Raw genomic sequence first — 10,656 nt, forward strand, 5'->3', positions numbered from 1 at the left:
AAAAATGGAGGTTAAAGCTGGTTACTGTATCTAGCAGTCCAGTATTTTGGTGGGACCTGCTGGTAATGTAATAACAGCCCATTTCTCGTCACCGAAAACAGATCTTGGAGGCCCTGAACTCTGAAAGTTGGACCAATAAAAGGCGGACAGAAGACACATGACTAGTCACCGGTTTTGCCTGTGGTCTCTTTTCAGCAGATCCTTACCCTGATCTGTGCTGTCTGTGTGAAGGTGGCCATGTTGGTAGAGACAGGGCTTTGCTTCCCCATATCGGAGCTGCCCCCCTGATGACCAGTGATCTGATGACTAGTGGAAGAATATTCAAGAAGCAGCAGAAGAGATGAAGGAAATTTTATTTCCACAGAATGAGAGACACAGAAGCAGGGAGCTTCCTCTCCAGCAAGGAGAAAGATGGACAGAACTGGAATGACATCACTAATTATCATGAGATTGGCGTCGGCAGTCCTTCTCATGCTGTAGGCACAGGAATACCTTGGCACCCTCACATACCAGGATGTACACTGTTTTTCAGGAAATTCACAAAAGCTAAATCTTTCAGGATGTTCTCTACAAAATAGCAGATCTTCACATTTTGAATTTAGATCCACTTTAACCAACACATATGCACACTGTTTTTATTGCTGAATTCTGGTGTTGATGACAAAGCAGTATGAGTGACAAGTAAACCGTAGGAGGTAAAACTGTTATATATCTCGTAGAGTTTCTCAGAAACCATAAACCGTTACCTTTTGGTCTCATAATTTGAAATGGTGACATTACACCTCATTCACCTAGACCTGAGACAATGGATTTCAGTTGCTTCCAATTCCTGATATTGTGCATTTTATAGTTTTATTTATTTATTTATTTATTTATTTATTTTTTAAACATTCAATGTCTTTTATCCCCTCTCTGTTGTAGGATGGAAGTGGTAAAGTGGTGGAGTTAGAGGTGACCTGCACCAAATCGGACATGGCTGAGAAGCCAAAAGCTTTTATCCATTGGGTTTCCAACCCCCTGGTGTGTGAAGTACGCCTGTATGATCGCCTGTGAGTACAATTGACACATTGGGGTTTATTTACTAAAGCTGGCGAGTGCGCAGTCAGGCTCACTTCTGCATAGAAATCAATCCGCTTCCAGGTTTTATTGCCAAAGCTTAACTGTACAAACTGATGTTAGAAGTTGATTGGTTGATATGCAGAAGTGAGCCTGATTTTGTACTCTCCAGCTGTAGTAAATAAACCCCCTTGCATCATTATTCTTTACTTCATATAGTTGATCTGCTATATTTTTGGTGGGAAGTAAACACATTTTGGGGGAATTCATCAAAACTGGAGCAGACTGAATCTAGAGCAGCTGTGCATAGTAACCAATCAGCTTCTATCTTCATCGTATTCAGTTAAGCTTTGAAAATGAAATATAGAAGCTGATTGGTTGCCATGCTCTAGATTCTGGCTGTTCCGGTCCTTATAGGTTTCCCTTGTGTGATATGATGGCACAGAAGGCTCCAGTTTAACCAATCAGCCTGGTTTTTGATAATGAGACTACCATGACAGCCAATCATGGTAATCTCTTGCAGGCTGGATGTTTGTCCAAAAACAAGCCTCTTTAGCCTGCAGATGGCAGCATGCCTCTGTGTAAAACTTTAATTGTATGATATAGTCAAAGCATTTCTTAAAAGATTGAAAAACATTTTTGTCTATTTGTCAGCCTATAAGAATAAAAAGCATGTGTAAGATCTTTTTAAAAGTGTACCAAGTAAAACCTTCTATCCCCCAAAAAAGTGTGTAAAATGATTTAGGTAGGGAAATTAGTCAGTTATTGTCGCGTTAATACACAGGCTCTGGTAAATTTGGTGTGGATATCTACATACAATTGACCTCTGGTTATGGAAGGGGTAATACTATCAGGTAATGATGCTTTTCAGATTACTGATCAGTTGAGTGTACTTGGCTTTAAAGTGCTGATGACTAGTTAAAGCACTAAAAGATCATAAAGAATAAATCCAGCCATAGATCGAATCTTGGTTGGATCAGAAGGGAAGGGACGAGATTCGATTTTGATGTCACAGATATGTGATACGTTTTTGGGGTTGTATTCCATATGTGCAGAGAGATCACACAAATACTTTATAAGTAGAACATAAAAGTAATGACCAATACAGAAAATATTAGCAAATACAACAAAAATACTTAATTAAAAATGCCGTTTTGCCATACAGTTCCTGCCTGCTTTCCGCAGCACCTCCGACAAGGTCCAGACACATGCCTAATGGCAGTTCTGTTACACCTGTAGTATATAGGTTGTAAGGAATGGCCAGCTTCCCATAGAGCAGTGTTTCTCAACTTCAGTCCTCATGGACCCCCAACAGGTCATGTTTTCAGGATTTCCATTATTTTGCACAGGTGATTTGATCAGTTTCACTGCCTTAGTAATTACCACAGCTGTTTCATCTGAGGGAAATCCTGAAAACATGACCTGTTGGGGGTCCATGAGGACTGGAGTTGAGAAACACTGCCATAGAGCAAGATGGCCTTTTAAAGGAGAAGTTCATCTTTTGGGCAAACATAATAAATGCAGGTAAAAAAATGTGCATTTATTAGTTTTGTCCAAAGGAGCCTGGAAAGCATTGCACCAGAGATCAGTGGATCGCTGATGTTATGTAGGTCTCCTGCAGACCTGTCAGAATATCTGCTTGCCGTACGGGGTGTATGAGCAAGCAGATATTCTGACAGGAAGGGAGGGGGGGAGCTGCAGCTATGGGAACATGTTACACAGGTGAACCTATCTCTTAAGGACCTGGTCAGTTTGTAATGGCATTCCTTTAGCATGAAGTCGTTTAACCCCTCCCTGGACATTGAGGTTTCTTGGACAGATACCGGGAGGTGGGACAGGGTTTATGATCATGTGGCTGCCATGATTGGCTGTCACATGACTGGAAAGCTCCCAATCGCACGTGGCAATCAGGATCTTTCCTTTTAGGCACTGGTAACGGTGCCGGGAGCGCACTCTCAGCACAGGTTTAATTTACATTTGGGTATGAAAATATGTGGCCTCTCGGCCTTAAGGGTCACCCGTCACGAGCTGCATATTTGCGTACTCTTGGCAGAAAGGGGTTAAGGTAACCAGAATAACCAGGATATTAGAGGCTTTCTTATATATTTGTGAGGCAAGGAAATCTGCAGTTTCCCCATCATTCGATCCATCAATGGGTAGGCTGGTTGTACTGAAGTCAATCCATCGATTTACTGCAAGCAGCTATAGCTACCAACAGTGATCATTGTGTTTTGCCGACAGGGAAGGCTGCTTGCCACTAGAACACAATAGCGCTGTGGGAGGGACTTCCCTCATCATCACTGACACTGTTGATGTGAAAATTGAGCAATTTTGTTTCCTGCATCTCATGGTTGTGGGAAAGCAAATTGAATCATCTATGGCTTGCCTAAGAAGCTAAATCATATGGACCGAGTATGAACAGATAGCACAAAGTTTAAGTGATTGGTGCTCTTGGCATGCAATGCCATGTTTCATATTCCCACCAGGGAGACTGTCAACTTGGAATTTGTAATGTCCTCTATCTGTGTTAATTTTTTTACCCCCATCAATTCAGTTTAATCCCAAAATCCAAAACCATTGGTTAATTGGCTTCTGTCAAACATTGGCCTCGTGTGTCTTCATCACCACGGGAGGCATGTTAGAACGTAAGCTACTCTGAGGAGGGACTGATGGGAATGATTCAGTGTAATCTATAAAGAACTGTAGATTTTGTACATATGCGGTGGAAGACTGTTGTAAGTAAATGGGTGGCGTTGATGGAATGGTGTGCATAGGATGGATATATAAAATGGAGGGAACAGATGGTTAGGGAATGCAGTAGGGTTCCCTGATGAAGAGTGTGTTTACGGAACGCTGATTGAGATGGGGGAGGCGTTCCTCTGTCAGCACAACAGAAAATACAGATTAATCATGTCTTTCTTTCAGATTTATGCACAAAACTCCTGAAGATCCTTCTGAGGTTCCCGGTGGATTCTTAAGCGACATAAATCCTGTACGTATAAAGCCTACAAAAGCGTGTTACGAATTTTATGGGCTTATTGAAAAAAAAAAAAAAAAAGCAGAAATTAAAGCGGAACTAAAAACATTCAAAATGCATGAACAGGTAGGCTTTTTATTTCAGACGACAGATACTGCAATACGGGTTCCTACCTGCCTGTTTTCAATCTTTAGCCTTGGTTTACATGTATGCGGCCGTGCGGGCACGAGAGCCCATTCATTTGAATGGACCCCCGTGCCCCGTGACACGCAGGGAAGAAGTTCCTGCACTTCTTCTGAAAACGCAGCCTGCATGGGAACCTCGGTTCTCAGTACGGTTGCATTTTCCAGTGCGGGCGGCGTGCCATTAGAACTAATGGCACCCGCCCACGGGTCCACATTCCTTTGTGCGGGTGGTGCGGCTGCACGGATTTTTGTGCGGATCCACAGCGGCACCACCCGCATAGATGTGAACCTAGCCTTACAGTGTATACAGAGTTGTGCATGTGCAACTCAGAGCACAATTTCAACAATCTCCCCCAATATGTGTTACATTGGTTTACTAAAACTGGAGGGTGCAAAATCTGGTGCAGCTCTGCATAGAAACCAATCAGCTTCCAGGTTTTATTGTCAAAGCTTAATTGAAGAAGCTGACGTTAGTAGCTGATTGGCTGCCATGCACAGCTGCACCAGATTCTGAGTTCTCCAGTTTTAATAAATCTTCCCCATTATGTTTACAATAAATGCCATATTGTATGTCAGAAAAGTTAGACCTTTGTCATTCGTATTTCACATCACACAGTAGGTAGATTAAAGCTGAACATGTGCATGCAGCTCTCTGATCCTGAAGGCCTTGCTCAGTCGGAGCATATCAATACGTACACCTGTGCGAGGGCAGTATTTGCCGGCATGGGATGAATTGGTGTCTTGTGCACCCGTGTGTAGGCAGTCCCATTCATATCATTTGAGACTCAATTTGACATCTGTGTGGGTGTGTGTGTTTGAATGCACGCTGTAAGTGAACAATCCAAACGCACACGTTCCTGTGTTAAAATTGGCTGTGTGTGTAAGTGGGTGCTGCAGCGACTGTCTGCTGGAACCGAACAGAATCAGCAAGGGACAATGTCACCAACACATCGAGGATCACCAATATGGGTCCAAAGGTTTTAATGAAGGATCACATAGTTACAGCCTGATGAAGGGGTCCTGCGAGACTCCGAAACGTTGCCTTGCTGTAACTATGATCGTTCATTAAAACTTTTGGACCCACATTGGTGATCCTCGGTGTGCTGGTGACATTTGCCATGAATGCACACTGTCTGCATTCGGGGACATGCACCCACACCTGCACAGATGTCAGATTGGAAACAGCGGCTGTGGCCATGCAGCTACTGCACCCACCCCATTTGAGATCAATGGAACTGCCTGCACTTGGATGCTGGGAACATCTATGCAGGCAAAGACAACCCTCGCATGGGTTTACATATTGATGAGCACAAGGCCTAATACAACATTAATTGTTTTTATAAATACAAGAAAAGTCTTTTACTGCCCCGCCCATACAGCAAAGCTTAGACTGGGAGAAGAAGCAGCCCAAGGAGCCAATCAGTTGTGCTAATAAGGGATATATTCTAACAAGGTGCATGCTGATAGGAAGAAAGAGCAGACTGGAGGAGAGATGGACTCATCAGTATGCTGTTTCTCTTTTTGCTGTCCAATTACAGACTGGGGTGGGAGGTGACCTGTAAGTGGTACTCAAAGTGGAGTTCCACTCACGCTGTCAAAAAATAAGTCAGCAGCTACAAAAACTGTAGCTGCTGACTTTTAAAAAAAAAAAAAAAAAAAAAACAGCCACTTACCTGTCCCTTGGTCCCGTGGTGTGTCCCCCGCAGCCCGATTCACCGGCCGTCCTGTATTCCTGGAAGCCGGCATCTTCAGTGTGGGCACCCGGCTGTGACATCTTGCGACTTCACAGCCGGGTACCCACTGCGCATGCGTGACTAGCGCTGCGCTTCATGAATGGTCCTGTAGTCTTCTGGGACCTGTCACGTGTCCCAAAAGACTACAGGGAGGGAGGGCGATCGGACCGGAAGTGGGAGCGGGTACCTGTCAAATTCGGGTACCCTCCCCCCAAAGGTGCCAATCCTTAATGGGGAGCGGGGAAGCAGTCCTTAAAGCGGAACTTCCCCTTTTGGGTTGTGCTCCGCTCCGCTGCAGAGAAAACAATATGGTCTCCTGCCCTGCAAGGCAGGACTGTGCTATAGGGACTACTTTCAGCGGAAAATGCATTTCTCTCTTTTTTTTCTTCTTATAATACAGCACTCTGTACCTAAGCAGGCATCCTGTAAGGGCCGAGGAAGGAGTTCTTAGCTCTGTGTAAGCAATGACCTGAAACAGAAATTGTGGTGGGGGGGGGTCTCTAGTATCTCTCCACAGATAAAATTAGATAGTAGCATCTACTCATCCACATAACTATTTATTTTTGGTGCATGAAATACTTTTTTGTTTTTACAGAACTCTTTGACCATTAACTCAGACGCCCTGGTGGATCAGTCTGTAAAGAACTGTAAAATGTTAGAGAACTTCCAGTTTGAAAGGCTGGGCTATTTTTCTGTGGATCCAGACACCACTCCAGAGAAGGTCAGTGAGCTCTGTGCATCGTTCAGCACACACAGGGCAAGGTGACGTCAAACCGCAACAGTTCCTGGTCTTTGTTTTACTCTGAATTCTCTTTGCTGCTCTGACTGCGGACACAATGCAGATATTGGATCATAAGACGGCATCACTAAAACTCCCTGGCAAGATTGTGATTGTTGCCAGGACAAGAAGCGATGCAATATAGAGCAGGGAGAAGTGTGACGCAGAGGGATAGACTGTCTCACTGCAATATATATCCTCACAAAGATATCTAGAAATATATATATTATGGGTACCATGACTAAGAGGTATGAAAGGTGTATCTGAATACATCTAGTCCATCAGGTAACCTGTCTGCAATTGTTTCTTTCACTAGGAAGGAAGCTGATCCTTTTTATGGTTTATTGAAGATGACCTGCAATGAAAACTATCTTGCAATCCATTTAAAGTGATTGTAAACCCATAACTTTTAAAAAAGGCAGCCCTGATCCTCTTCTCGGGTCCCCTGCTGGCTCTCCCATCTCCTACCCCACCAGGTGCCCACTGTAGCAAGCCACTTGCTATGGGGGCACTCATGCAGGCTCATTCCCTAGGTACCTCTACGTGTCAATAGACACAGAGCGTAGCTCAAACATCCCCCACGCTCGCCCGCTCACATGCACGCACGCCCACATGCTCGCACGCACGCTCCTTCACATACACACGCTCACTCACGCACGCTCGCTCCTTCACATACACTCACGCACGCACGCTCCTTCACATACACACGCTCACGCACGCACGCTCCTTCACATACACACGCACGCTCCTTCACATACACACGCACGCTCCTTCACATACACACGCACGCTCCTTCACATACACACGCTCACTCACGCACCCTCGCTCCTTCACATACACACGCTCACTCACGCACCCTCGCTCCTTCACATACACACGCTCACGCACGGACGCTCCTTCACATACACACGCTCACGCACGCTCCTTCACATACACACGCTCACGCACGCTCCTTCACATACACACGCTCACGCACGCTCCTTCACATACACACGCTCACGCACGCTCCTTCACATGCTCACGCACGCTCCTTCACATACACACGCTCACGCACGCTCCTTCACATACACACGCTCACGCACGCTCCTTCGCATACACACGCTCACGCACGCTCCTTCGCATACACACGCTCACGCACGCTCCTTCGCATACGCACGCACGCTCCTTCGCATACACACGCTCACGCACGCACGCTCCTTCGCATACACACGCTCACGCACGCACGCTCCTTCGCATACACACGCTCACGCACGCACGCTCCTTCGCATACACACGCTCACGCACGCACGCTCCTTCGCATACACACGCTCGCGCACGCACGCTCCTTCGCATACACACGCTCGCGCACGCACGCTCCTTCGCATACACACGCTCGCGCACGCACGCTCCTTCACATACTCGCGCACGCTCCTTCACATACGCACGCACGCTCCTTCACAGACGCGCGCACGCTCCTTCACAGACGCGCGCACGCTCCTTCACAGGCGCGCGCACGCTCCTTCACAGGCGCGCGCACGCTCCTTCACAGGCGCGCGCACGCTCCTTCACAGGCGCGCGCACGCTCCTTCACAGGCGCGCGCACGCTCCTTCACAGGCGCGCGCACGCTCCTTCACAGGCGCGCGCACGCTCCTTCACAGGCGCGCGCACGCTCCTTCACAGGCGCGCGCACGCTCCTTCACAGGCGCGCGCACGCTCCTTCACAGGCGCGCGCACGCTCCTTCACAGGCGCGCGCACGCTCCTTCACAGGCGCGCGCACGCTCCTTCACAGGCGCGCGCACGCTCCTTCACAGGCGCGCGCACGCTCCTTCACAGGCGCGCGCACGCTCCTTCACAGGCGCGCGCACGCTCCTTCACAGGCGCGCGCACGCTCCTTCACAGGCGCGCGCACGCTCCTTCACAGGCGCGCGCACGCTCCTTCACAGGCGCGCGCACGCTCCTTCACAGGCGCGCGCACGCTCCTTCACAGGCGCGCGCACGCTCCTTCACAGGCGCGCGCACGCTCCTTCACAGGCGCGCGCACGCTCCTTCACAGGCGCGCGCTCACGCGCGCACACACTTGCACACTTTCTCCTCACTGGCTGTGAATGGCAAGATCGGGTGCCAATGGTGCTGTTGTCTCTGACCCTTTGAGGAGGAGGAGGGGGCTGCTCTTGTGCACGGCGCTGAATCGTGATCGGGCACAGGTAAGTATAGAGGGGGGATTTAGGGGGGGTGCACTCACAAGGTTTTCACCGTAATTCAGAGAATACATTTAAGGTAAAAAAAAAACCTTTAGAACCACTTTATAAGCTTATATTTGGTGATACACAACAGACCAGAATTCTTTGGCTGTCGAGGCAGCTCCATATTTAAATGTGGGAATGCGTTCAGCCAAGATTGACAGTGTGAAAGGTCCACGTTTCAGTAAGATGTGCGCTTCTCTGTGTGCGGATCTCCGCAATATAAGGTCATTTACCAGAACCATCAAAGTCATGATTGGGTTGTATCGTATTGTTAAACTGGTACTTTAATTTCCTAAGGAATGGGACTCTTAGAGGACAGGGGCATGCTGAGGCTTGAAGGTCCCAGGACAGGGGAAGACTGACTGAGTCTTGAGGGATCTGGAACAGGACCATGCCGAGACTTGGAGGTTATTAGGCATGCTGACGTTTGGGGGTGTCGGAGCAGGCTGCTTTGATCCTTGGTATTACTAGGATGGGTACGCTGATGCTTGGGGGTTCAGGGACAGTGGCGGGCTGATATTTGTGGGTCCCTCAGATAAGAGGCATGATAATGCTTGGGGGTCTTGAGACAGGGGCAGGCTTACTTTTGGGGGATCTCAAGACCATGTACATTGATGCTTGAGGGTCCCAGAAGGAGGAGCACGCTCATGCTTGGGAGATCCTGACACACGGATACACTTGATATTTAAGGGTCCTGGGACAGTTTGGTCTTAGACATTTGCTTCCTGGTATCTCTTATGTCTCTTTCTCCGTTTCAGATTGTGTTTAATAGAACAGTGACCCTCAAGGAGGACCCTGGGAAAGTTTGAATGTATCATACCGACTCCAGAAGCAATATTCAGGCACTCAAGACTGCACAACAACCATGAAACCTGCTTGCCTTAAGTTGGAGGGGAATGAAGCTCTATCCAAAGTACAACTGGTTTTTATTAATATTTTCAAATGGAACAAAATAAAGATGCATATATTTAATCCTGTTGAATGTTTTCTTTTTCTGCTGAACATTTGGGGGAACTCTGTTTTCTTTTCTTATTCAGTTATACCCTGTTCATCGTGGTCTAAGATGCAACAAACTTTGGTAGCTAGGTGTCCAAATGTGGGTGGAATTTTATCCAACATGGGTGGAGTACTTTGTACTGCCCGGATATATAGTTGGGCTACAACTTTCTATTGGTTTCTATTGATTAAAAAAAGATTAGGAAGAATGTATCCCATGCAACAGATTTAGGAGATTATTGGGATTCTGAAACATTTTAAGGCTGGCCATACATTATACAATTTTCTTGAGAAGTCTGCTTTAGATTTACCAAAAACCATATAATACGAGGTCAAATCTATACAACATTTTCAGTTGTATCCAAGTAGGCAGGCCCTTGCACTACATAGTTGAAGGTAAAGCTAAAGGAAATTGGACATAAAATTGGATAGTGTATGGCCAGCCCTCCTCCTTTAGTCAGAATCTTGGCCAATGTAGGTAGAGATTTAAAGTAGAACTATAGGCAAAACGTTTTGTTTTTTTCCACATTTTGGATAGAGTAAGGGAGAGTTATAACGCCTGTCAGATTTTATTTCTTCACCATCTGTGTCCCATTGCAGGGATTTCACTTCACTTCCTGTTCCATAGCCAAAGCAGGAAATCCCTGCAAATTAACAGAATTGCTTGGGACCCCCAGGTCACCAGAACTAGCGTCCCTATTGGAAGA

General features: G+C 46.8%; 1 protein-coding gene across 1 annotated transcript in view; it reads left to right on the forward strand.

Moving 5' to 3' along the window:
* Nucleotides 1-9,925, forward strand: part of QARS1 (glutaminyl-tRNA synthetase 1) — a 28,218-nt gene extending 18,293 nt beyond the window's left edge. The window contains exons 8-11 of the mRNA XM_089656596.1: nucleotides 922-1,049; nucleotides 3,982-4,048; nucleotides 6,547-6,672; nucleotides 9,712-9,925. Coding sequence (XP_089512722.1) covers nucleotides 922-1,049; nucleotides 3,982-4,048; nucleotides 6,547-6,672; nucleotides 9,712-9,762 — 372 coding nt within the window. The 3' untranslated portion in view covers nucleotides 9,763-9,925. The remainder of the gene's footprint in view (nucleotides 1-921; nucleotides 1,050-3,981; nucleotides 4,049-6,546; nucleotides 6,673-9,711) is intronic.
* The last annotated feature ends 731 nt before the right edge of the window (nucleotides 9,926-10,656 follow it).

The sequence above is a fragment of the Staurois parvus genome, unplaced genomic scaffold, assembly GCF_062004578.1.
Source record: "Staurois parvus isolate SC_StPar_1 unplaced genomic scaffold, SC_StPar_1.0 ptg000920l, whole genome shotgun sequence".
Lineage (NCBI taxonomy): Eukaryota > Metazoa > Chordata > Amphibia > Anura > Ranidae > Staurois > Staurois parvus.